General features: G+C 44.9%; 1 protein-coding gene across 1 annotated transcript; it reads left to right on the top strand.

Annotated features, from left to right (window-relative positions):
• The first annotated feature begins 43 nt into the window (after positions 1–43).
• LOC149372279 (alpha-N-acetylgalactosaminidase-like) lies at positions 44–27,660 on the top strand. The gene is made up of 7 exons (XM_089566725.1): positions 44–296; positions 2,286–2,460; positions 6,479–6,653; positions 7,314–7,408; positions 8,354–8,515; positions 14,367–14,564; positions 26,994–27,660. The coding sequence occupies exons 1-7, from the start codon at positions 91–93 to the stop codon at positions 27,273–27,275; spliced, it is 1,293 nt and encodes a 430-aa protein (XP_089422851.1). The 5' UTR covers positions 44–90; the 3' UTR covers positions 27,276–27,660.
• The last annotated feature ends 154 nt before the right edge of the window (positions 27,661–27,814 follow it).

The following is a 27,814-nucleotide window of genomic DNA, read 5'->3' as shown; positions in this document are numbered from 1 at the left end:
TCGTGGCGATAGCGTCGGTGCAGATCAATATTTTACTCACACACCGCATACTCTTGATGCTGTGACACATGGCGTAGTACGTTCAACCACATGTTTCGAATTTATATTCTTCTTGCGCAGTATTTATTGTCGCCGACGAAATCCGTAGTGAAAATGTTGTTAATGATGAGCATGTTGCTGGCAGTAGCGGAGTGCCTTGACAATGGTCTCGCCCTATATCCGCCGATGGGATGGCGAACTTGGCAGAGATTTCGATGCAACACTGATCTTCTGGAGCACTACGATGAGTGTATCAGGTAAGAATTTCATTTGTCATCTGTTTTTACGGCCTGTAGGGACGTGCTGTTGGCGCTCAATGCACCTTTCTTCGACTTCGAAGTATGACTTCTATACCAGACTATCTGACTCTACCATCCGCGAATATTTTCACTAATGCGACATTATCTATCATGATAGCTCACTAAACCCAAAAACGCGCGATGCATGCCATCATCAAAGAAGCCCTGGTCATCTGCTCCTGTCGTTGATCGGCCATCGCTTCGGAGCTCTAAGCAGCAATGGTGTGTGAATATTCGAGAAATTCTAGCAGCGAATCGAATATCCCATTTTTCAAATAATCGAATTAATCAAATTGCGCATGTACAAAATTATTCGAAGCGGTTCGATTATAATCGGTTTTCGAATACTTTTCTGATAAATGGCCCGAAGTTGGAATAAGAGCCGTCATATTTTTCCTCGACGATTGTTCCAAAAATAGGGCCCACACCGATGTTGCGTACCATGGCTTGGCATTCGCCCACTCGTGAGGAACGTTAATAATGTTAATGCATGGCCTCCGAGATTCGACAGCGCGGCAGGAATCAAACAGATTCTGCAAACCCAGCCTTGATGACCGATCTATGAGGCAATGGGTCACACGTAGCTCTCGCCCAGGCCATATGCTGAGACGTGGAGCTAGATTGCTCTCATCAACAGCGAATTTTCATACTCGTATAACATGACGGTCATCAAGTTTATATACACCTTTCACATTGCAATCCCCGTAGTGGAGATCAGCGTTACGTCTTTTAACAGCTATAAATATAACTCCGTAATTTAAAGCGCCGTACTGGGGCACCACCGCTAACTCACAGTGCCTCATTATTGCTTGCTTTGTTCGAAAGTAACGATTATCCTTAACAATATTACATTCGTTTTGGATATGTTATTTTTTTCACTATTCGTACTCGACTCAGACACAAAAGGAAACAATTCTTATTAGATTTGTTCTGCTAAAAACTATATTCGTGAACCCCTAGTCAAAAGAAGTATAATTCTCAGCGGGACTTACAAATCTTATTCCATAACGCAAGAAGAGACTTTCTTCTCCGTTTTGTTTCCTGCATTTTAAGGCAGACGAATGACGTCACGTTTCTGGTCCAAAAATAAAGAAATAGGGACAAACTTCGTGAACGTGAACGCAGGGCATCTCTCTCTCCAGCGAACGGCCTGTTCCGAGAGCATGTGCACGCAATTCAGATTTCAATCCACATTGCGGATTGTTGCCATCATCAGTAAGTCGTCTTGCAAACAATTATTCCGCACTACAAGTCGTTAGCTTTTCATTGAGAAGGCCGTATGCTAGTTGTATGCCACTAAAACTCCGAGCTTTTAACACGAACTAAAAGAGCCCTCATTTCCTTGCAGTTTGTGCTCAATAACGTTTGCGTTTGTAGACATTTCATTACATTGACCGTCGCCTGTACACTTCATAGTTCTTGCGCTCAACAAGGACACTATCGAAAACAAACAAAATGTGAATGGGTCAGATCTGATCCGAAGAACCGTTTGAAAGCTTTCACTTCGGAGAGGATAAATGCTTACGTGCTTATATACGAGCGCAGACTCATTGGGGAAAACGGTTAAGGTGGATGACCTCCCTCCTACACTCATACACTAACTTCTTCTTCTTCTTATTCACCTCTTTATAATGGCACATACCCACGTGGGGGGATTGGCCAAGGTGTAGTGGTATACATTAGAACATACACTAACCACATTTGCATTTCTTCGTCGTCAGTTATTTTTTTGATGGCGTTTCAATTTTCCCGTTCTCGTCCACATTGTTTTCAACAGGAAGTAGTTATACGCCTGCTAAGCAGCTTGGAGAAAGCTACTAAGTAAAATGTTTGCAACTTCAGTGGCAATGCGAAGTTGCATCCGCCCTCATTTGCATACTAAATACTACAACCACGTTTATTTTGGCACTGACTAGAAATAACTTCGGTGACATTGACTCTTTGCAGTGAAACTCTCGTCAAAGACATGGCTGACCGCATGCTTATGGACGGCTACGGCCAGGCTGGCTACGAGTACATTATTGTAGACGACTGCTGGAGCTCCATGTCGAGGGACACTTCAGGCAACCTAATGCCCGACCCCCGCCGTTTTCCAAGAGGAATGAAGGCTGTTGTGGACTATGTATGGCCATCTTCAAAAGAATGCCTTATTTCTGACCAAGATCTGATTTTTATATTCAGATACATGAAGGCGCTGCAGCGCTGTCATTAGGCAACAGCTGCCCCAATCTCGAGACCATTCATTGCGCTAACATTACCAGGAATTCGGCATATAGGCTTCTAGTTTCATTGGCCGCCACACCGTGGCGCATCGTATTGAACATTCAAAAATAGCGCGTTGACATAATCAGGGGCATAAGAAATAGAGAATGACTGAGTGGCTGCAGATCAAAATATGATAGGCCGCTAGGCTTATCGACACTGCCTGGCTGCTGTCCCGAATTCCTGATGATGCTAGAAGTGATGATATGTAATCAGTAAAGGAAAGTTTTGTAACGAGCTCTCAGTCCTTATATCGGCTCGAAACAAGTGAGTGCAACGCAGAAATATAAAGAATTGAAGCTTTTATTTCGTTTTCCCGTTTCATACCAGAAGCTAATGCAATTATTTGCTCGGTTGAAGGAGTTAAGACTGGCAAGTTAAAATAGAATAGAAATAGAAACAGTGCGACTCTCTGTTCTGCTACAATGGTATGCAGAGGATATTCGCAAATGTCACGTTTAAATAAGTAAAACTTGACGCGCTCTGTAATAAAAAATCATGAAGTTTTTATATTTATCCGCTTTAGAATTGGTTGCTTTATGAGCTTTAACGTCCCAAAGTGACTCAGGCTATGAGGGACGCCGTAGTCAATGGCTCCGGAAATTTCGACCACCTGGGGTTCCTTAACGTGGACTGACATCGCACAGTACACGGGCCTCTAGAATTTCGCCTCCATCGAACTTCGACCGCCGCGGCCGGGATCGAACCCGCGTCCTTCGGGTAAGCAGCCGAGCACCATAACTGTGTCAGAATTGCCTGAGGGCTAGCATAAAGCTGCAGTATGTTTAAGCTCTCGAGTTTATGGGAATTTTTTTGCGAACAAAAAACCAGAGCTTGCCAAAACTTAATCCTTGCATAATAAATGTTAAAACTCAAGTCGCAATACACATAGACGCTTTCACGTTCCCCACATGTAAGCGAAAAGAAAAAAAAACGGCCCTGGGCCATCCTTTTCACGTTCCTTGCAACCGGGTCTTGCGCATGAAGAGCAATCTGTTTAAACGCATTAACCGTTCTTTGTAATCTAGCCAGCGGTCACATCTGTTGAATTCATTCGGTTTTTTCTCTTAGCGATGGAGGTTTGTTCATTGCTTTACTAGATCTGTATAACTTCCTCGTTCCGCGACACGTGTAATAAAAGAAGAAAGCACACTGCTCTTAATAATGAATTAAGCTTTCGCTTAACGAAGTGGGAAGCCTCAATTAACGCGACCACACTTGCACTTAAGGAGCATTCAGACGAGCACAGGATACACTCCTGTGGTATATTTGCTCGTGCTGTAAATGACCCGTGAGCTCTCTCGCTCGCGAAGCCGTTGGTCGCTGCCCTAGACTGGAGAGACTGGTGTTTCTGCCCCGCTTGCTATAAAGCTATAAAGCGCAGTGATGCCTTGTTAAAGTTCTTTGGCCCATTTTTCATTCCCCTTGAATAAGCGGTTTGGCACAATCCTCGAACCAGGCTGTGAATGGCATTACGCTTTTCTTGTCATTCCCTACCCCCCCCCCCCCCCCTCCCGATTTTTCTTCTTTCAGCAAATTCGTATTATCTGCACAATTATCAAGTTTTGGCTGGCTGGCCGGCAGGTAGCGAGTGACGCAATGTCGTGAGAGTTCGTTGTCTTCCGGCAACATTGCTTGACAGCTCAGGTAAATTAAGGGAGAAAGTGACAGTGGCAGAAAGTGACAGTGAAAGAAAAAGAAGGCCAATAATGAAATAAATTGAAGTCAGTTTTTCAAAGCATGCGAAACTGGTTTGCTAAATTACGCACTGGAGGAACAGGGCAGTGAATGCCAAGTATGGAGATGACAGTGATGATGTCATGATGACTATTGCGAAATACTGGAACGAGGAGCAAATAATGCGAGAAGTTTTCGGCATGTTTAGTGTTATGGGCGGTCAATTTTTTTCTTTTGGGTAAATAAATGACATTACGTTGATATCAAAGTTTCGAAATGACCTTTTTCTCAGGAGCACATACTTTATATACCAGGTGTCCCAGCTAAATGTAACCAAGCTTTTAAAAAAAATGGGATGTCCTAGCCGTCTGAAATAATATGAGGGTTGTTTAGTGTCGCGTGACCTAGTCTGCAGTATTTTTTCGTTCTTGAAGGTTGACTAATTAGTTAAGCTTAATTAACGAACTTTTTAATTATTGACTTGAGGAACAATGTGTGAATGGAAAAGTTGTAGATCGCTTTGAGAAACAGCTTACTGAGACATTTGCAGCAAAGAAATATTTACGTGAAGTAGTTTTTTTACCGGCCTTTAACCATAACCCGCACGATAAGAACAAGCTTCCACATGACCACTGTGTCACTTCCACGTCCCAAGACGCGCCTTAAAGAATAAAATCCGTTTTTTCTGAAGTACTCTCCTCGATGGGACTTTGGGTCACATTGGGGCAGAGAAGTGAGCGAGCAGCTGGTCACGTGACAACTTTCTTTTAAGGCCAATAAATGAAACCACGTAAATCGTAACTTGATGGAAACAGCACTACTAGCGGTTTTTCGAGGCGATCTGAAACTTTTTCATTGACACTTTTTTCCTGAAGTTGATAATTAAAAAGTTAGCTAATTAAACATAACTCATTAATTAACTTTGAACGAAAAAAATACTAAAGACTAGGCCACGCAACAATGAACAACCCGCAGTTGGTTTCACTGAACTAGGAGACTTCGCCTTTTTTAAAAGTTTGGTTACATTCAGCTGGGACACACGGTATATATGGTCCTCACCAGCGCCGATGCGCATCCAGGGCTGTACCAGTGCTTAGCATCTGCAGTCAACCTAATAAGGATGGCAGTTTTTTTATCTCAACACTCTAAAGCACGGAGCTGCAACGGTGGCTCAGTAGCATTGGCGTTCAGCTGCTGGTCGCAAGGTCGTTGGTTGGATCCCGGCCTCAGCGGCCATATTTCAATTGAGGCAAAATACAAAAACGCCCGTATGCTGTGAGACATCAGCGCACGCTAAGCCACCACGGATGGCCTAAATTAATGTGGCAATCACTACATCGACCTCACAGCCTATGTGCGGCACCGGTACGTTAAACGTCCAATTCCCAATTCGTATGTCCTGGACATGTAATCTAACTCTTCACTATTTCCAATTAAGAAGGAACGTCCTTCATAATGGGAAGCAGGGAAAAGCTATCATTTTTCACTGCTTCCCATTACGAAAGAACATCTGAAAGGCGCGGGCTCCGCATCCAGTGAAAAAGTCACCAACGTACTACAACACTGACGTCATTAACAGCTGCTCCCATTATTTTGCATCGGGATCCAGAGACCGTTGGCGAAAGCGCACCAACGCTTGTGTGGACTTTATAGACAGTAATACGCTTCCGGAAAAGAGAGGGCTATAGTATTTCATTTGAATGCAAACATATGTCAATTAAATTGCTTAATAAAATAAATTAGAACTTAAGTACACCTGAATATTATCATTACATGCATTTCAATCCAAATAAAAATAAACAACCGATTTACTGACCAATTGATGACTTACTGAGCTGCTCTCTAATTTCAGTGAGTCAAATAACTCGTGACACTGGTTAGAAATATTGCAGATATCGATAGCACAGGGAAAAGTAAAAAAAAAATATAGCGGGGCTTGGCAAAGACCTGTGGCTTAAAAGGTATTCTTCTCATAAATTGGTCACTGTAAAGTGGAACCTAGAAGTTATCTGATCGCAACGAGGTATGTGTTCGCTGTTCTCCTTATCATGTCAGCATGTGAGTTGACTTACGGTAAGGCACTCACTAACACTATATACAGAGCCAGTGAAGCCTGGCTTGTGGAAGAATACGATGCTGCTTTTATGGAATGGCTTCCAGCGCGCTATAACTGGTTTCCCCGTCTTTGTCCTTGCATCAAGGTGCATTCTAGGGGCCTGAAGTTTGGTATAAACACTGGCATTGGCGCGAAAACCTGCAATGGATACCCGGGCAGTCTCAACAATTTCGAGCGTGACGCCAGGACCTTTGCAGACTGGGGCGTCGACTTTGTTAACGCTGATGGCTGCAACGTGGACCCAAAACAAATGGACCAGTGTGAGTACGAATAGGAAAAAAATGGCGCCTCCTTGTCTGTGTATTACATCTAACGAGGCTTCAGGCAAGATATGTTTAGACTGTGGTTACAATGTGTAGATCACGCGACGAAATTTTTCATGAATATGAAAAAGAAGCTGCGCATTTTGAGTCTAAAAAAAAAAGCGAAAAGTGACATGTTATCGCATCCATCGTCTGCTCTTTCTTGGTTATCACGTTTCCTCGTCATTCTCCCTGTCGGCTTAATGCGAAGCTCGCTGAAGCGAAGGTACGAGCCCTCAAAGATACAGCATTAATTGCGTTATCGTTTGAGCTTGCCAGCGCTAGTTGCGCTTTTATTTTAGCTATACATAATTACAGCGTGTAAAAAACAACGAGGAGCATTTGCATGTCATCAGCATAAAACAGAAGACCGTTTCGCTGTCCTCAATAAAATTTCTGATCAGTTCCTATTTTGAGCTTTTACGCTGGGTTGTTCTTGTGAGTTGTCTGTGCAGTCAATATGTCACTAAGGATGGCGTTGTTTTATATTTTTCGCGTATGCCACCTTTGTTCACTACCCTGGAATTCTTTAAACTTTAATACAACATGTTCCTAAATTTCATGTGTTAGCTGAACAGAAAAAAAAACGCATTCTTTTCTTTTCGCTTCATTTTGCAGTGTATCCTGAGTTGGGACAAGCACTGAACGCGACTGGACGGCCGATACTTTATTCGTGCGAATGGCCCCTGTACCAATCACAGTCGGGCATAGTGGTAGGTCTGGCTTATTATACAGCCTGGCCGGCCTGTGCAATTATTTTAACTTATTTCTTCGAACAACATGGGGTCAGTGACGCTTTCCAACACAATTTTTTGCTCGTGAGTGGACGGGAGGAGGGCGGGGGGGGGGGGGGGGGTTGGAGGAATTCCCCCTATGATTTTCCTTTTTTTTTTCTTAAGTCTTTTCCTGGCTCACTTGACTCTTTCCTTCTAATAAGATCTGTCGATGGTGAAACGCAACTTTCAGTACTTTCACACGAAAGAAAAAAAAAGAAACTTAAGTGCTGTCTCGGCACTGAAACAAACACGAGATGTGAAAGAAAAAAGCTGTTGTGTCGGGTACCTTCAGGTAATCCAAGTAAAGAGATAGTAAAGAAAAATAAAGAAGTAAAGAAAACAATCGAGATGGCATGTGCTGACGTTTTTCCGTTGCCGCGATAAGGAAAATTCACATTGTGCGCTCTTTTCTTATATCAGTGTTTATAGCAGTCAATTAACATATTCCTTTTGTTCCCTATCTGCGGAAACAACAGAAAAGGCGATGACTTTCTGTTGTGAAAAATGTTAGAAAAAGCGCTTCACTCTTCTCCTTTCTCGTTATCGTTTTTAATGAAGCACATGAAAAAGCAAACATTACAAAGGTTTGCAGCACCAGGCGCGCTTTGCTCTGTTTGTTGGTTCACCGAATGAGGTATTAAACGGGATGGAAAACTGCAGCCTTCAATCCCGAAATAACTAGCTGTAATGCTCTATATTCTTCTCTCATCCTCACCGGAGATTATAGGAAGAACTCCGCCGCTGGGAACTACGTCACTGGTCATTTTCGTGCTTGCTGCGAAAGTAACTTGCACGAAATACATCCAGTGATGATAAATGTAACGAAGAAAGAAAGGCTATTACACGCGTATCTGAGGCCTCGTTTTATTTGAATCATTGCAGCCGGACTACAAGAGGATAGCGGAAACGTGCAACATCTGGCAAAACTTTCCTGATCTGACCTATAACTGGAGTCAGATATACTCTGCAGTACAGCATGAAGCCAAGCTGCACGACGTCCTAGTGAACGTCACGGGTCCGGGCGCCTGGACCGACTACGGCGCGGTAATGACCCGTCTTCTTCGTTTTATCAAATCTGCAGTTGATTTTTTTAAGTCTCCACTTAAATGTGATTTCTTCTTTTTACCATGTGGCTTTTACAATCTAGATTTGCTAAACGTTTCTTGCTTGTAGGTTCGCGAAGACACGGCTGACGTACACTGTATTTAAAGGATGACCTGTAACAGCCAGGTAATGCGCCTCTTCTTATCGCACATTTTCTTTTGGGTTTGGAGGGCTATAGAACCGGGCGGTCACTAACAATACTTACGGACTCTCAAACAGCCTGCCGAAATTACATGAATGGCAGGATAGGTCGTCACGCGCTCCGTATACTCCTCGCAGCGAGTGACAGAATTAAAAACCGGGAAGAACAAAACGACAAGATCCGACACAAAATTGTGTGGGTACCGGGGCACACGGGGGTGGCAGGGAACCGAGAGGCCGACAGGATAGCTCGAGGATATATTACTTTCCGAGCTTCCGACGAGACCGCTGAACTCGCGCCAGCACCCAGGGAATACTCGGCCATACTACAAAACTATAGAGGCAGAAGAATGCGATATCCCCCACCGCACAAATCTCTCAGCAGAGAGGAAGCTGTCACTTGGAGACAATTACAAACAGGCTCTTTCCCAAACCTACATATACTAAACAAGATGCACCCTACGATATACACGAACAAATGTCCCTGGTGCGACGAAAAACCTACACTATACCACATCACATGGGCCTGCCAAAACATAGACGTGGTCCCCAAAATACAAAACCCGAGTGCGGAGCAGTGGGAGACTCTGCTGTCCAGCGACCGCTGCGAAGACCAACAAGGTCTGGTACAGCGAGCTCAACGGGCGGCAGTGGCCAGCGGAGCCCTGGACTGAGGGCAACCGACCACTGATTAGAGGCGGACGACTTCGACAGAGAAGGCTCCTGGGGGTAGAACCAAGACGTCTCTGAAGATGCCCCCAAACCGCAGGAAAAAGGACTAGAGTAAAATAAAGTTTTCCCTTCCTTCCTTCCTTTGCGTTATCCAAGAGGTAACGCTAGGGGGCATGATGCGTACTGGTTATAGCTGGCAATGAAGAAAAGGAGGCGCAGTGAAATCGAACTAGTCTGGTTCTAAGATCGCAAAGGCTCGGAGTCATGACGGCCAGCGGAGAGTAAATGCCTTTCTTGTGTAACGTCTGATACACTTTTCTCAGTCGATGCTCATAGACACCCGGAAAGTTATGCGTTTTCAACAAACGATAAAACGGTCAAAAACCGCATAAAAAAAGAAGAAATATCCGAATTGAGGGTCAGTTGTTGGCCTGAATTAACTCATATATAAAAGCAAGAAAATAAACCATCATAGCTTGTGGAAAGTGAACCGAAGCTGTATTTAGGGAAAGATGTGAATGAATGCCCCCCACCCTGATTCCTGATGAACGTGCCTCGTTCCGTGGCGAAGTTCCTCAGCAGCGCAAGTAACTGGCCCAGTATTGGAAATGCATTGGCAGAGGCCGGTCATACAAAGGACCAGAGTGAGACCATTCATTTCCAATATTTTAAGGCGGAAGCCTTTAATGTCTCATCGTTGTAAGCAGCAGTTGTCGACAGAAAATGTCACGCTTTTCAATTGGTGGAAACGGTCGTGACGTCACAGTGCGCGAATTTCAAACGGGGCCAATTGCACTTTGGCTAGTAACCATGCAACCAATTGAAGGGATCGTATAGTGATGCTCCAAGTAAGTGGGACTGAGCTTACTTAATTGCTTAATTACCCAATTAGCCTAATTAGCTTTACTAGTCAGGCAATATAAATAAATAAAACCGATTAAGAAATTGGTCGAGCTCAGGAATCGAACCCCGGTCTTCGGCGTGCGAGACGAGCATGCTATCCACTCCGCCATGCCAGCTCGACGGTTTGGAATGAACAAAGGCGCGTCTAGTGAATACGGTGTCTTCACTCACTCTCATCCTCCTCCATTCCCTTCCGGCGAGGTTTAGGTGTCCACCGACAAATGAGAAACAGATACATTTCCTTTCCTCAAAAACCAATTTACCGACGAGCGAGGAGTAGAACCGAATGGGCGATGGCGTTCTATGGACTCCTTGGCAGCGTTGCAAGACGGTGTCTCGTTCCACTCTTAGGGGCGAAGCTTAACATCTTAACCACACATCAGTGACCACACTTTAGGTCAAAAAAGTGCCCCCCTGAATTCTGTGAGACAGTTACTACGTAATTTCCTTTCCTCAAATACAATTTTCATTTTCTTCATTACGGCTCCTCTTTATCTATCTTCTTTCACTCCCACTTCCTCCCTTCCTCTACGGTGCGGCTGAGGTGTCCACCGATATGACAGAGAATTACTGCGCCATTTCCTTTCCTCAAAAAGCGTTGCGTTCAAAGGGCAAGGCATCGCGCCGAACGGGTGGTGGCGTTTCTTGGACTCCCTGGCAGCGCTACAACGCGCTGTCGCGTTCCACTCCTAAAGGCGATGCTTAAGCGTCATTAATTAGCAGTTAATTAGCATTCAGGCATTAATAAGTAATTAACCATTGATTAGTGATTTGTCATCACTTAGTAATTAGTACTCAATTATATGTGACGCCACCAGTGCCACAGAAACAGCGAAGGTGGTGCGGAAAACGCTTCCACCTCTACCCAGTTTAGATAGTCAAAGTGCCCCCTGAATTTTTGGGCCAGTTACCTGTGCTGATTGGGTTCAAACTCTGTATTGCACCCGCCGCTTCGCACCTCCCGTCGACTTTTAAGCATGAAATGCTTTTAGCTCCCGTTGTCGGCAGTGGGGTGACGTCACGCCGAGAGCCAACATCCGGGCACTGAATTCCACTCATCCGGGCACTGAAACGAGAACATCCGGGCACCGTACAATATTTAACGAGATTTAACGAGACACTCTAAGCCCTCCTACAGGACCGGCATACAAGCGCCGGTAGCTTCGCGCCGAACGGGTGGTGGCGTTCCTCCCTTCCTGTACGGTGCGGTTCGGGTGTCCACCGAGATGATAGAGAATTACTGCGCCATTTCCTTTCCTCAAAAAGCGTTGCGTTCAAAGGGCAAGGCATCGCGCCGAACAGGTGGTGGCGTTCCTCCCTTCCTTTACGGTGCGGTTCGGGTGTCCACCGAGATGACAGAGAATTACTGCGCCATTTCCTTTCCTCAAAAAGCGTCGCGTTCGATGGGCATCGCGCCGAACGGGTGGTGGCGTTCCGTGGACTGCCTGGCAGCGCTACAACACGCTGTCGCGTTCCACTCCTAAAGGCGAAGCTTAAGTGTCATTAATTAGCAGTTAATTAGCATTCAGTCATTAATCGATAATTAGTCACCAATTAGCAATTTGTCATTACTTCGTCATCAATTATGTGTGACGTAATCCAGTGGTGACGTCACCAGTGTCACATAGGCAAAGTGGTGCGGAAAACGCTTTCGCCTCTACGCACTTTAGACAGTTTCGAACGCGCTGCATATACATTCTTGTCAGGCCTGCGTCTCGTCATGTCCGCGTACGCTTCGGCATCGTTCTGCATTTCATGCTTACCCTACTCTCGGTTACGGGGGAGGCACAGATTTTTTAACTCTTTAAGTCTGCAGCGCATACACGGCTCCACAAACTCATTTAATAAATCTTTTTTACCTAGCTCCATTACACTGTGGAATGACACCCGATTTCATAGTTATTGAAACAGAACCCAATAAATTCAGGCAGTTATTAGCATCACATTTCAAGGGCTGAGTTATTTTGTCGTGTTTTTGAGTGTGTGCATGTGTGTGTGTGTGTGTGTTTCTTTCTTATCTCTCTCCAAGTTGTTCTTGAGCTGCTGTGTCTTTCTTATGTTAATACTTTTGATAATGTTGATAATGTTAATGTTGACCATGAACCCTGTACTTTGTATTTCTTGATGTTACCGACCACTGTATTATGAAACGACCGCTCCCCCCCCCCCCCCCCCCCTTATGTAATGCCCTAAGCCAAGGGCCCTTAAGGGTAAATAAATGATGATGATGATGATGGTGCTGTGCGCTTTAGTACGCTAGTAAGCGTTTCCCCAGGTATTCTATTCATTCTATAAACGCCAACCAAAACGAAAACTATTCAGGTTAGAAAAGAAATGAAATGCCAAAGTTTTTTTGCCTGCGGCTCTGACGAAAAGACCGCTTGAGCAGTCAGAACCATGCAGCTGGTGAAGCAAATATCGCTTACTTGAAAAATGAATACTTATGTCCAATTTGGAACATTCATGGACTGTCGACCGGAATCGCTTTTTCCGAAGAAGTCTGCGTTACACGGGGAGAATAACGTGTGATGACGATGATAACAAGCGCGTTGCTTTGGCGGAAAGAAAATATTTAATGGTGGGGCTTGTGCCGCCTGAGTTCATATCAACCACTCAAACTAATACCTAAATCAGTCAAAAAGGTCCTGCGGTAACATGACTAATTTAGCACTGAATGGAAGTCCCGTATTACGAACTCAGGGTACAGGCCCGTATTACGGTATTGCCCTCTGAAACCAATCGGGAATCGTTTCCTCCAACTGCCATACTTTGCTAGGTTCCGTACTTTTATACATTTTGTCTCGATAGAGAAACTTCACCAATACTGCACCTGGCCTCGGTTAGGTGGAAACCGAATGGGTAAAGTCCATACGTACCAACCCAAGCCACGCATTTTTTGCGCAATGGTTGGTTATCGCCGTTTGCTAGCGCGCCTCTATCTCAGAACTTTTTCTAATGGGCAAGCGTCTTTGTATCCTGCGCAGAGATGTAAGTTCTCATGAAATTTTCAAATTTAGAAAAAGTTTTTTCATGGTTTTGTTCTTTTTTTTTCAGAAAAATATGAAATTCTGTAATAAAACGAGAACGTACAGCTTCATTTAGCTTATTCATTTAGTAATTCAAAAATGAGTAAGGAGTTATATTTTACAACGCAAACAAACATATTGCATAGCCTTTTCAGAAAAAAAGATGATGACATACTTGATACAATAAAACTGAAGAAAAATTTGCATCAGTTTGACTCGTCAGAGCGCAGTGCTTTCGTGCGCCTTTTCATCACGCTTAGGTTCAAGTCCCTTTACACAAGTTCTTGCATGCGCTCTCTCGCAATCCTGTTGCACTTCTTTGCAAGTATACTCCCAAACTTCGACCAGTTTCTTTGACATGACGCAGATAATGGAAGATTAAGAACAGCCAACATGCGACATATGTTGGCAGCTTGTTGCTACAAAAGACATTTGCCAACATGTGGACGGCTACAGATTTTGAGCAGACCTCCAAATGGCGCATTTAGACCAAACTTTACGGTGGCTAGTGAAATGGCACTGCGCAGAAAAATCTGTTCGAAAATTGTAACGATTTCTGTCTTTCATCTGGCCAATGAAAAAAGAAAAAGAAACTTTTCTTTTTCTCAGTTTTCCGAGGTTTCTTTCAGGCACTCACATCTCTAATCCTGTGCACGGTATGTATGTCTCTCTTGGCTCTTCCAATGTTGACTCTTTACAACATTTACTTGGTATGTATTGTACAATGTTTCGAATTTCCGTGCGACCTCTCGTCGACGGCTCACCCAATTCTGGCCGAATAATTGAACTGTTAGTCATGCGAGCAGCTTTCCGGAAGTTTTCTACTGGCGTCGGCTCTAGCTTCCACTACAAATGCCGTCCACGGTCGTTGAGGTCGTTAAGGGTAATGGGCTGTATTTTAAGAGAAGGCTAGATAGCAGGGGGTGGCAGAAAGTTAGGTGGGGGGGATGAGACTAGGAAGTTTTCGGGAATAAGGAGACCGCAGCTGGCACAGGAAAGGGTTAATTGGAGATATATTGGAGGGATCCAAACACGGTGCTTTCACCCAGGTGGTGGTGGGCAACTACGGCCTCGCGGAGTCACTTCAGCGGTCGCAGATCGCCTACTGGGCCGCGGCGCCTTCCCCGGCGATCCTGTCGGTGGACCTGCGCAGCGTGGGAGACGCGGCGCGCGCGCTACTCCTGAGCCCCTACGTCATTGCCGTCAACCAGGACCCGCTGCGCAACAAGGCCAACCGGATGCCCCAGGTGAGCGCGTGCCTCTTCTTCCTTCCTTCCTTTCTTTCTTTCTTTCTTTCTTTCTTTCTTTCTTTCTTTCTTTCTTTCTTTCTTTCTTTCTTTCTTTCTTTCTTTCTTTCTTTCTTTCTTTCTTTCTTTTTTCGCCGCGGTGGCTCAGTGGGTATGTTGCTCGGCTGCTGGCCCGAAAGACGCGGGTTCGATCCCGGCCGCGGCAGCTGAATTTCTTTGGAGGAGAAATTCGAGGCCCGTGTACTGTGCGATGTCAGTGCACGTTAAAGAACCCCAGGGGGTCGAAATTTCCGGAGCCCTCCACTACGGCGTCTCTCTTAGTCGCTTTGGGACGTTAAACCACATAAACCAACCAACCATCTTTCTTCCTTTCTTTTTCTTTCTTTCTCTTTCTTCCTTCCTTCCTTTCTTTTTCTTTCTTTCTCTTCCTTCCTTCCTTCCTTCCTTCCTTCCTTCCTTCCTTCCTTCCTTCCTTCCTTCCTTCCTTCCTTCCTTCCTTTCCCTCTTTCTTTCTTTTTCTTCTTTGTCTCTCTTTTTCTCTATTCTTTTCAGCCTCTCCCTCTTCTTTCTTTCGCTCCCTCCCTCGTTGTGTGTGCCTTTCTTCCCGCCTTTGTTTTCACTCAAACTCCAATGGATGACTGCCTGAAATCAACTTGACCTCATAAGTACGGATCAGTCACGCCGAGTACCTGCTGCTGCGAACTATGCGGGCCATTCTGCATGAGTTCGCTTCATACTGTTCTGCTTGTGCAATAGATCTTCAACCTACTGTGTGCCGTATTCGAAAGTGGGGGACGGGACGAAAAGGCCTTTGTTGGTTGTAAGTACCTTCAAGGTTAGGTACCTTGAGTCAATATTGTTCAATGACTACTGTTTGTGTTTAAATCACGCTGTGTTTCTTCTCGCATGTGATTTTCTTATTCTGCAGACAACCATATATTTCTATTCTACTCTGAAGTTTTTCTCTTCGAAACGAAGGATCGCTTACAGTGTTTGTCTTGAGACACGCTGGTTAGAGCGTACGAGTTTTGAGTCGGAACTCCTCACTTTGCAGTGAAACACGAACCACCTTTGCAGGCTGAGTGCTCGAAACTAGGTTGCCCCCGAAGGGGCGCAGCGGGGTTTACGGAGCCTCTTCCAAGCGCACACCCCTGAAGAAGCCGGGCGCCGGGCCGGGGGTGGCTTGTACCCATTTTTACCGGTGGGTGTCCGGCGGTGGGTTTCGAACCAACCACCTCCCGCAGCCGAAGCGGACGCCCAGACCACTAGGCCACGACTGCGGTAATAGAATAGACTATTCTAGTCTATTCTATTCAACGTATTTCTTTATTTTCTACCTATTCTTTTTACAACTATTAATTTCTATTCTATCTATTCCATTTAAAGCCTAAAGAAAAGCTGGTTTATACTGAGATGCTTGGCGGACCCAGGAAAGGGCAGAATAGAACAGAAAGAAAATCTGCTGAAGGCCATACACAACTTCAACGGGATCGTACATACAATCATACACACAAGAGGTACATACAATCAGAAGATTTTTGTCTGGAAATGGAGGGCTACACGGGCAAACAGAATGATTAAATGGACAAGGTGATCACAATCTCTGAGGCACGAGCCGCACTCATGGACATGAGGAGGGATTTCTGCTCTGGGGGAGATCGGGTAACTACCAAAATGCTAGCTAGCTTGGACGACCAGTCGTTGAAGGCTATCACGCAATTCTTTAACAAACGCTGGTCGGAAGAAAAAATTCCAGGTGAATGGAAGAGAGCAGAAATTCTTTTCATTCGAAAACCCGATAACAAGATCAGTATCCAGAATTTGAGTCCAGTTTCTCTAACGTCGTGTACTGGGTAAAATGGTGGGAAAAGTAAGATATCAAAAAATTTAGAGGCATTTAGATAAGGGTGGCCTCTTCCAAAACCCGATGTTCGGGTTCAGACCGGAGCTTTCCACTCAAGATGTGCTTCTACAGCTACAAAAAAAAAAAATCACTGACCCAACAACTGAGTACTGGGAGGCGGCGCTGTCCAGCTCACACCCGGAGGACCAGCTTTCGCTGGTGTACCGGACAAGAGCGGTGGCAAAAGCCAATTAGCTCGTAGAGTGTGTGTCCACCCAAGTAACCTCGATTTATTGGGTGCATTAAATGTTTTTCACGCTGAAAAAAGTATTTTTTACAACTGCATATTAAGGCGAAAGCCTTTAATTCCTCATCGTTGTCGACAGAAGGTTGTCAGCAGTGGTGTCACGCTTTTCTAGTCAGACCAGAAAAAAAAATCTTTCTGCTCGAAGGGATTCCGTAGCCGAGCGTGCTAATGGTTACGCTACTTCCTGCCAACTTTTTTTTCTTTCATGATATTTGTTCTATATATATATATATATATATATATATATATATGTGTGTGTGTGTGTGTGTGTGTGTGTGTGTGTGTGTGTGTGTGTGTGTGTGTGTGTGTGTGTGTGTGTGTGTGTGTGTGTGTGTGCGCGCGCGTGCGCGCGTGTGTGTGTGTGTGTTGTATATATTCACACAAAAAAAACTTTACAGAGCACCTAGGTAGGCGCTACGTGGCACAATCATGATAAAAATGCACAAGAGTCCTAAAAGGCCGGCAAGGATATACAGATCATCAGGAGAGGAAACCAATCCGGTAAAAAGTCGAATTCTTTGCAAATGTCCGTTACCTGTAGCAACATTCGGCTAAAATGAATTCTGGGCGAAACAACATGTTCAACGTTGCGGTCTTGCATGCACGTTTCATACCTACTTCCTGTCAACGAATATGCAGTTCTCCTTGTCTAGGACGCTGGAGAGTGTTGGCAGAAAGGCGTCGAATCAGACGGATGCCTCCAAAACGCCCTCCAGTGTCTCCAGCATTTAAGATTCACAAACAATTGTGTACTTAACATCTCAACCACACATCAGTGACACAAGCAGCTACACCGCGCTTAAGGCTTTTTTCGCCTCACCGCACTTTAGGTCAACAAAGTGCCCCCCCCCCCCCCCCCCCTGAACTTTTTCTTACTTCTTTTAAAAATTGTTATTTTCTTTGTGTTCGGAAAAACTTCTTCACGTGCGAATCATTTTTCCTGCATTTAATATCGCACTTTTGTATCGTTGTACTCCTGACTGAATTGTCCTCTCGTCTACCGTGTGATTGGGTTTCTCGGCCACGGCAAGCTGTTCAGGCAGTAGCCGTGGGGCCTATACTAGGATGCTGCTGTGAAAGAAAGAAATATTTTACTATTGCTGCTTCTGTTTGTGTGTGCCCGCGGGAGTTCTGACGTTCTATCTCGGGCAGCAATGCCTCCAACGCCAAGAACAAATAGCAAGCTGGAGTAACTCGAGCTTCGGTATTACCTTTGAGGCTGCACACCCGACGTTTCCGTTTGCGTTGGGTCATTCGGGTTCGCAAACAATGACTGATTGCTCACATATTACCGAAGAATAACGTCCTAGTTTCTCATGAATCATCTTGAGGGTTTTTTGCGATGTTCATGTGAGAAAATATGCCGTATGTCCTGCGTCACAATTTCAGCTGTTGTGATTGAGTGGCTCCCAACAGAGCTACTATGCGGGCTAAAGTAGCAAACGGCCGATGCACTTTGTAGGCTCCATGTCTCAAAACATCGAGTTTGCACATTTTCGTCGAGTTATGCTGTGAAGTTATGAAAATCTGACACCAACTAAAGCATTTAGAAGTTGTTCAAGTCAGTGGAGATTCTGAGTGCTGTGCCGAATTTCAGGCAACCTTTACACAGGTGTTCGTAAAGGCCTCGGAATACATATGCTGCCTGTTAGAAGCCGTCACGTATCGATTTAGTATACAGAGTGTTTCACTTAATATTTTACACAATTTAAAAAAAATAGACCTTTTGAGTTAGCAGAGCGCTTTTTTCGGCATAGTATTGTCAGCGGTGTAGTATATTAGATTACAACTAAGACGTGCTAACTAACCAGCTGGTTAACGAATATTGAATAGATATCTTTTATTGAGAGACGTGTAGCCCACTGTAAGTTATGTCCATATTAGTTTGTAGAATTTCCAAAACGCGGTTACCCTCGGCGTTGTGGCCCAACAACTTCTGGCTATATCGCGCCAGAATACATGCGCTTTCGAGAAGCTTGCAGGAAAAGCAACCTATCCGGTGCACGTAACTCGTCGAAATAGCTAAAATTTGTTGGGCCACAGGGCCGATAGCAACTGCGTTTTTGAAATTCTATAAACCACGCGTCTTTCATAAATAAGGAACCTAACAATAATTGTTAAAAAGTTAACTGTTTTTTATTAAAGAACGAGCCTGCTATTTTAGCATCCCTTAGTCGTATTCTGATGTGCTACACCTTTGACAAATGCTGAGCCGAAAAAGCGCTCTTCTTACTCAAAAAGCCTGTTTTTAAAAATTGTGCAAAATCTTAGGGAAAACACTATGTGTAAGCTGCAACTGTCTCTGTAGAGCCTCGTTTGGAAGTTGCTATGTGGACAGCATGTAAGAAACCTGAATGTAGTCAAGAATTAAATGATATATATAAAATATACATCATATGGAAATAAACGTATTTGGCTGCTAAAAAAGATTTGTCTAGATTATTGTTGTCTTTTGCAGAGATTCATTTAGAAATGTTATCCTTTGCTATGATACATGTAATGCCCGCCTACTAAGGTCTCAACCAGAGACCGGAAGATTTCAAAGAAATGAATAAATAAATAAATAAATAAATAACCCCCATATTTTTCGCCGTCCCCCGAACGAACGACAGCAGCGACTGTATAACAAAATTCCCGCTTCATCCCGCATTGGACGGTGCCCTCTCTTAAACTCACCTGCGTGACGGGATCACAGATGGCGCTGCACAGCGTGACCGTTTTGAACATTACCCTTATTTGATAGCAGCAGAACGCGGAAGCATTCGGTAAGAACGCACAATGGCGGCGGTTGCACCGACGCTCGTAAATAGAGAACTCCGCGTTACGCAAGGAAGATATGGTATGCAGGACGGACGTCGAGATGTCTTCACAGCAGACTGCCTGAACGCATTTAAATTTATCTATTGCTACATTGATAATCGTATGACTGGGAGCATTCATTGTATGCACAGAGGCAGAGGTAAGGCTAAGAGAGCATTTGAAGCGAGCTCGGTTAGGTAAACAAGTGCAGCGCCTGCCCTGCTGTAGACGACGGCGAGAAATCAGCCAGGATGAGAGTGGTGTGTTTGTGCGTAGTTTTTATCTGTTTCGGTTAACGGGCAGGCGAAAAAGCAGCAAAACGTTCTGTCTGTTATCTGTACTCTGTCCTAAGCGCTAGTGGTTTTCTATTGCGATACCCACTCACCCAACAATTACTATCGCTCCGACATCTAGGACATGCATCCACTCCAGTTTTCAAAGCGTGGCTTGGTACGTTTGCGCGGCTTCCTAGACTTAGGATGGCGGCCGTGAGGTTAGATTAATTTTTTTTCTATCCGCCGTCATTCGCTAGCAACAGCGGTTGGGGTGGGCTGTTTTTTTTTTTTTTCTAAAAGAAAATGAGCCAAAAAATGAGGAGGCTGCTTAGGAAAATTGTTATTACTGCGACAAAAATGTGCGTCAGGTTTTGGCTGAATAGTGTTTTATTAAGTATAATGTTTGGCAGTCTAAATGCTAGTGCAATCGCAGTGTGCGAACTCAAGTAGCGTGATCGCACATTGCAAACAATACAAAAGTGTGCATTATGTAGGTAATAGACACTCTATGCATCCCTGGCATAAATATTGCGCTATTACGGTTTCATTGGACGTATATAAACTTCGTGATAGAAAGATGTAGAGAAAGTTGCTAGACAGACGCTCAAAGCAAATTGCTTTTTTCATTATTCGTTCATTCCTCTTCGTACTGTACTAAAATGAGAGCAAGTTCTTTCAGCGCCACATTGCACAACATCTGCAGAGGAAAGCTGCTTAAAGTCAACAACGTATCACCCCAGTATTCAATTCCACACTCCGCACTTGACGTTGAGAAGTCAATCCTCTTTGTTAGAGTAGATAGCAGCATCTCTAACGGGGCACATACAACATCATGAGATGTGCACGAGGATCTAGATCAGTGCCTTATGTGCTGCCCAGATTACAGCGTGGCGAGGTGTGTCCTTCTGGCGTCCCTCGAGTGGACAGGAGTGTGACAAAGTTCCCTTCAAGATATTTTTTTAACTGCGAGGAAATCGGACATATAGGAGGGAGGCTTCCCGCCTTCTTCTAAAATTTTTTTCAGGACGCTGATTTGGACTCAAAAATTAGAGGGGATATTTAAGCTCCCCCTTAAAGGTATGACGCAATAGCGCATTGGTTTAATTCCCATATATGCAGAAGGTCATTCTCTACTTTACATTCATATGTGCCTGAAAGTCCTCATACCTCTCCTGGCGCAGTGGTGCAGTGATTAAGCGGTGCGCCACTGCCCTGCGATGGCAGGTTCTCCCAGAGGTTGGCCTGGTGCGACCCAGGTTGCTTTTCCCGAGCAAACAAAAGTCATTTAACTACCATCTGTCGCGTTAAAACGGTGACAATAGACACTGATAACTATTGTAGTTGTTTCTATGCGTGGCGGTGTAGTTGTACAACTCACAGGTCTGCGCCAAAGCTCTTGCGAACAATATTTAAATGCCGCAGCAGTAGAGCCATTCCCGGCAGAATAATAGCAAGGAGAACCCCACCAGCAGATAACAAGAACTAAATAAACTCAAACTCAAGTGGAACGTGAACCTGCTGTCTTTGATCTGTAACGGAACAGGTATGGAAATGTCAGAAACATTACGAAAGGATCAGCGCCCTGTGAAGAACGTTTAACAACTAACTTGAATGCAAACAACTCGTTACCGAGGCAGCCGGACGGCAACAGCGGAGAGTGATTAAATATATATGGTACGGGCCATTGAAACGAATTGTGCATGGACGAGTGCTCTTCTAGGTTTTTCCTTAAGATGGCAGTCAGGCCAGGAGCTGTGCAAACATATATAGCCCAGAATCGTTAATGAGGGCGCTGTATCTGATAATACTGCTGCAAGATAACAACTTGTATTTTTTTTTTTTCAGAATCGCAGGTCGGAACAATGTTGTTTTCCAAAACACCCCTCGCTCGAGCTTGTCCCCATTCCTTGTCATTGATAGCACCAACGAAAACGACTCCAGGGATAAGTAAGCAGCTAGGAGGAAACTGGATATAGACCACGGAAAAACACGCAGTATAAGTGGAAAATGCTAAGCCATGTTATTTTCCTCTGTGTTCAACGTGATCTTCCCGCAGTTGTCAGTTTTTTTTTTAGTTTATTAGTATCTGCTTAACCTTACGAAAATGCTATAGTCAAACGGGGACGAACGCTGGTTGGTTCAGTACCCATATATTGCGCATGCTTGTTATAATGTGCATGAGTGAGTACTGCTGCGTCTGTCTTGGTCCGCATATGTGGACTCGTTGGAAGCGTACACAGAACCAGTCTTTTTTTGGTAACCAGATTTCGAAACGTCCGCGCACTCTGTATGTAAACAGCAAACAAATTAATTGTAAAGTAATTGGCTTTCTTTAGCTTGGCATACCTCCTTGCGTCAGCGAACTAGCTGCCTAAGCGTCGTTGCTGAAGCACCGCATTGACAGTTAATATGCTCTTTTCACAAGTGCTTACTTGCGCTGCTGTTTTCGCGCTAAGATCTAGACGATCCTTTCTATACCGATAGCTTCCTACGCGATAGCTGGGGCAACTACTTTCAGCACAGTTTTGTTACTGCTGAGGAACGTCCTTTGAAGCCAATTTGGTAACTGCCACGAAATGCCTTCCGAAAAGCTTCAGAAACTCCTTCGGGACCACTTTGGTAACTTAAGTGGAACATTCTTGCAGTCTGTTTCAGCTAAAATCTCTGTTCTTCATTACAGAGCCTCTCCATCCCTTGCGGTAAGAAGTACGTTGGGCACACTTTTGTGAACGCTATGAAATCTCTTTCGGGGCCGCTTTGGTATTTCCGAAGAAGGTTCTTTCATACACGCTTTGGTACTCACTTAGGTATTGTCGTTTCACTTTGATTCGCTTCATTTCCCTTCACTTCGCTTCGACCGCTTTCTTTAACACCTTATAAACATCTCCTAGGTGGTCGCCACATGTTCCCTTATTGGTCTGCACTTAGTGTAACAGTTGTGGCAGCGTGGTAGCTGTGTTATGCAATGTTGCGTTCCCGTGATAGTGAAAACGACCGTCGGCTTGCTTGTGGGTATGCCACGCCTTTTAAACGCCGTCTTCCCACCGCAGTTGCGGACACTCACACTAACCTCGCGCGCTTACGCTGCCCCTGCCAAGGTATGTTAAAAACTCCCGGATGAATGTGACCTTGCTTGAGCCGCCGCGTCGGACCGCGTTCCGAGCGTACACGCTACTTTCCTGGCCGCGCGTGACGTAAGCAGTAGCCGCTGTGTCTGGCCGCGCTTCCTGCCTGCTCCACTCCGTCTGTACGCTCTAGCGTAGCCTTGGTCCTCGCCCGGTAGTTCGAAGAGCGACCGCAAGGGGCTCTGTGCTTTTGCGTCCGCAAACGAAACGACGCACCATATGCAAAATCCTGAAAATGTAGACTATACAGATATCACTGTAATAAACAGCTTTGTTCAAGTTTTATCATTAAAGGACATTAAAAGTGGGTCTGAACACACAAAAACACTGATGAGTCACAAAATTGATTACTGCGCTCCAGGGTTAGGACTAGGCAGAAGTTGCGGTTAATCGGGCACTCTGGTACACATGGACTGTTGGCATCAGCCGTGCTCAAACTATCTGCGGCTAACTCGCGCTTCAGCAGGATCATTCAGATGCGAATGAAGCCATCGCTTCCTCGGACGCACTCAGTCTCATATGTACTCAGACTAACGTGGTCTAAATTTAAGCCCAGTGATCCCGGTTGATACAACTCATGCGTGAGCCCATAGACCTTCTCATCTAACGACTCTTGCCGTCCTGTAAGGGTAATGTGTCTGTGAATTTTATCCTGTTTTACGCTTTGACAGCCCTTATTCAGATATCTATCACGGTCATTAACCATTCTTCTACTATTTTTAATGTTTTCCGTCCTTTAATACAGTCAGTTTCAGGAGCGTAGTAGGACTTTTGGTATATTGTATCTTATATGTAACTAATTGCTAACTATGATGTCTCAGTTGTAGAATTGTGGGGCATAACATCCCGAAGCGACTCATGGGCTATGCGTAAAGCAGGGCTCCAGATTAATTTCGTCCGCCTGCGGTTCTTTAATGTGCACTGACATCGTACACCACACAGGCACTTTTTCTTTTTTTGTTGTTGTGTTTCGCCATGCTCGAAATGCGGCCGCCGCGGCCAGGATTGGGGTCCGCAAACATTGCGATCCGTAACTGAACGCCAAAGCTCCAGGGCCACTGCGGCTAGTTGGAACGATTTACATATCGGGCTGGAAACGCGTTATCACTGTAGACTTTGCCTGCTGTCGCTCAACAGTCATCTCTTTTTGCTTCCGCACCGAGGTAATCATCCCAATGTAGCGTATCAAACAAGATTTATATAATCTTCTTGGTCTCAAATTACCTTACTGAATGCCAGAGCATTCCAGAATTTCTCGTCCCCCTCTAACAGTAGGGAACAGTGTGTTTCGAGGGCTCAATATATTGCTATTGCGCAATATATTGCTCAATAAACAGCCAAAAAGTAGTCGCAGATGGCATCAGCATGGAAAACTGTGAGACGCTGAACTGAAGATTCCGTATTTACAAAGCATAGTCGATACCGCATCTTACTTCGCATTTTTCAAACTGTATATATGTATTTTTCAAGCGGGAAACTGCAAACCTATGTTCCTGCGCACCCTGCAATGGCGTGACAAAAATTAACGTAAAAATATGTATCTCCGTGCAGAATAAGTAAACACTATGCGTTCACATGATATAAAACAAAAAGCACCCTACCGCGGGGGTCATACCATGCCACCTTACAGATGTGGCCTGCAGTGATTGCTCTACGAAATACCTCTGATTTCTTTAATTTATTGCATGACAAACCGCTTTTGCTATATTTCATGCCCGGTTCGAAAGGTGCAAAATAACAGGCTGTGTAAAAAGTATAGAGTCTAAGGAGTTTTCTTTTGAGTCACGTAATGCGGTTCTCTAGCACTGCCGCAAGCCCTAAGGTTCATAGGTGTGAGGGTTTACATTCTCCTTACCCTGAACGCCAGAAGTGCAAAACGAGACGATCTGTTCTGCCTAGAGGCAAACCTGGTGGGTTGTTTGTATTTGACAAAAGTTATGCACGGTTGCGTCGTTTTCGCTGGAGGTACGGCCGTCGTGGGCTCTACCAGCCAAATTTTTGTAAACAGGCGACCCGGGCACCCTATTCAACGCACGTTAAGTCTCCGGAGACGTCATTAAAGAAAAGTTGTTTTCAGTCCTAATTAGGTGGCTGCGGTCGTCTAGGAAGGCTTGCACAAACATTAACATGTAAATATGCATATTTTGGAAGTGAAAACGTTACAGGTCGGCAGATTTCAACGTAAACTCTTTAGGGAACTGATATTCTATAAGCGCAAACAAGAACCCTTGCATTCCTGCGTTCCTTTACCGTGCTGGTGCTCTGTATCATCTCTGTTCCTCTACGGCTTAATGCATGGCGTAACAACGTTCTCTTTGGAGCAACTGATGCGTGTGAGCGTCCGCTGGTTTATTACAGTTTCGTAAAGTATTGCGTACATGAATGCAGAAACCTTCGTTTGCCCTCTCTCTGCCATTGGTTCCTCCTCTCGTTCTTGTTTACTTCCCCGCAAAATTGTCCACTTCGTTTTTCGGAGAAACAAGCTATCTTGCTGTGATAACTTTTTTTTTTGGGGGGGGGGAGGAGGGGGGGTGTTAGGGGTAGGGGTAGAGAACATTTCTACCCATTTCTACTGCATTTGTATGCAGTAACCATCTTCCAATCCAAAATCGAGTGTGCGCCGGGAAACAAGGCAGAATGAGAAGGATGATAGGTTAGTTGTCACCGCGAACCGAGTTAGCGTAAAGTAGAAGCAAATAGGATTGCTGAGCTAATTGGTTTCAGCTGGATTAGTTACAGTTTAGTCTCTACTCTACTCTATTAGGATTATTATTCCCACAGAGGAGGGCGTTGTGCCTGTGCTACTTGGCGATCCATGATTAGCTGCTTCGGCCAAGTAGAAGTGCGCACAAATGTGCCTCATTACTCTTGGCTGAGCCTCTTGGTGAAGGTTCTTTTTTAGTCCTAGTTCAACTTTGTCTAGATGTCGGTAAGACATTGGTGAGACTGGCTTCCCTTTATTTTGTTGGTTGTGGGCGTATTAGCCAAGCTGCTGACAATATACCAGGCTCACGCTATAAGGCCCCTGAACATAAAAAAAAATGTAACAAGCATAATGCGGAATATTACTTTATTCTTTTGACAGTCAAACGTGATGGTCAACTTCTAATGCTCTGCATGATGTTTTCTGGAGACCGTCAGAAAAGCAGAGAATGTATTTTTTAAGCTCATCAAAGTGTCGGTTAGTGAGGGTGACAAAGAAATCACTGGAAAATTGCCGTCAGTGGTGGTTTAACCCGGTCGTCTTCTAATCAACAGTTCGTACGTAGTTGCCCAAGCCTACCGACAGTACCAGTTGTACCCATCGCGCAAAAAATTCTTCGTGACTTAAACGTTTGGTTGCACTAATAGGTTCACACTGACACGCAGAGCGATTGCACACTGAGGTGAAAATGAGGCTACTTTGTGCTTCATCGGGCGAAAGTTGAGAACGTTGGTCGAATAACCTTGATCATTCTCTTCACCCTTTCACTGCGCCCATAATTTAAAACCACCATTTCTGCAATCGTTGTTCTAAACCAGTTACCCCAAACACGCTCTCCGGCGTGTTAGGAATAGAGTCTGGCGCAGAAAGGAAACAAAAAACTCAGGGCAGAGGGCATTGAACGAGCCCCAAACTGAACCCCATGTCTTGTCATTGGTCTCGTGGTGATTGCGTAATGTCATTACGTCACCGTGCGTAGGCCGCTGCCGCCTCAAATGATCACATGACCTGAGTTTGTCACTAAGTTTGGATCGAGATGACGACGATGCTATAAATTCACAAAAACTTCTTTCACAAGGCTCTCTTATGAAAACGCGGCACAAAAGAGGCGTGAGCAAAACTGCTCCTATCTCGTCCATGGCGGCCTTGTTGTCTCTTTCTTCCCGCAGTCAACTGTGTATGCATGCGTGTGTGTTGAAACTGCCGCGCACTCGTAGCTCCCGGTTCCAGTGCATCACGGGTAATTATATCCGCGTCTGTGTTCGCCTCACTTTTCATCACTCGCATGCTAGAAGCGCGTGCTTCTCCGACAGATTTCCGAATCCTTCCGGTTTTTAAACGTTCCTGTTTTTGTGCAACTACTTTTCTGCTCGCAGAAAAACAACTTGGACGTGTGGACCCGTTGGGTGAAGCCCTGCCTACCGAACGGGAACTGCTCCATGGTGCTACTGGCCCACAACCCTAGCATCCGGGGAGGCCCCGTCGCCATGGACGCCTACATCGAGGGCCTAGGCCTTCACAACCCACGGGGATACGTGTTTCAAGACGTGCTCAACAACAACACGCTTATTGGCCTCTTCTACCCGGGACAGACGCTCACCGTCGCGGTCCCGCCTCTTGACGTCATCCTTTTCAAGGCGACCATAACTGACCGGTAACGGAGAGAGGATCAAAGGCAACGCAACGGATCTGTCAAATGACGGTTCGAACCTGCTACTTACTTTGCTCCTTTGAACAAAAATAACTAAAAGCTACGAGAGGAGCCACTGCAAAAACGAAGAGCTTGAAAAGAAAAAAAAAACGCAACTTGGAACATGTCCACTTCTCTCAAGAGGAACAGTACGCGGTAGCAAACATCCATGCCAATTACTTCGAAGTTATTTTTGATCACAGCTGAAATATGGCTGTCGCGTTGAGTTTGGCATGCGTGGTCGTGCACTGCTTTCTTAACACATTTCAAGCTGAAATTTCAAACAGACAAAAAAAAAGTTGTAATTCTGTGCCGGTACGTACGTTCTAATAAAGTGTTGTAGTTGGTCAATATTTTAAACGTCTGCGTCTGTTCATTACACTATCACTCTCGTCACGATCTTTTCTAGGTATATTTTTTTGCATAAATATCCGCCACAGAATCCACTCACTCACTGCGGGCTTACCCGCCAGCCCCTGACGACCAGTGAACTCCCCTTCGAAGTTC

This window comes from Amblyomma mixtum, chromosome 1 (assembly GCF_055824585.1).
Source record: "Amblyomma mixtum isolate Tamu chromosome 1, ASM5582458v1, whole genome shotgun sequence".
In the NCBI taxonomy this organism is placed as follows: Eukaryota; Metazoa; Arthropoda; class Arachnida; order Ixodida; family Ixodidae; genus Amblyomma; species Amblyomma mixtum.
The sequence above is the reverse complement of the archived record's forward strand: the minus strand, read 5'-3'. Positions and strand labels throughout refer to the sequence as shown.

Coding starts and splice junctions, on each gene's coding strand:
- LOC149372279 (XM_089566725.1), top strand. CDS start 91: ATGTTTCGAATTTATATTCTTCTTGCGCAGTATTTATTGTCGCCGACG. Junction 7,409..8,353: donor AATCACAGTCGGGCATAGTG/GTAGGTCTGGCT, acceptor GAATCATTGCAG/CCGGACTACAAGAGGATAGC. Junction 14,565..26,993: donor AGGCCAACCGGATGCCCCAG/GTGAGCGCGTGC, acceptor TTCTGCTCGCAG/AAAAACAACTTGGACGTGTG.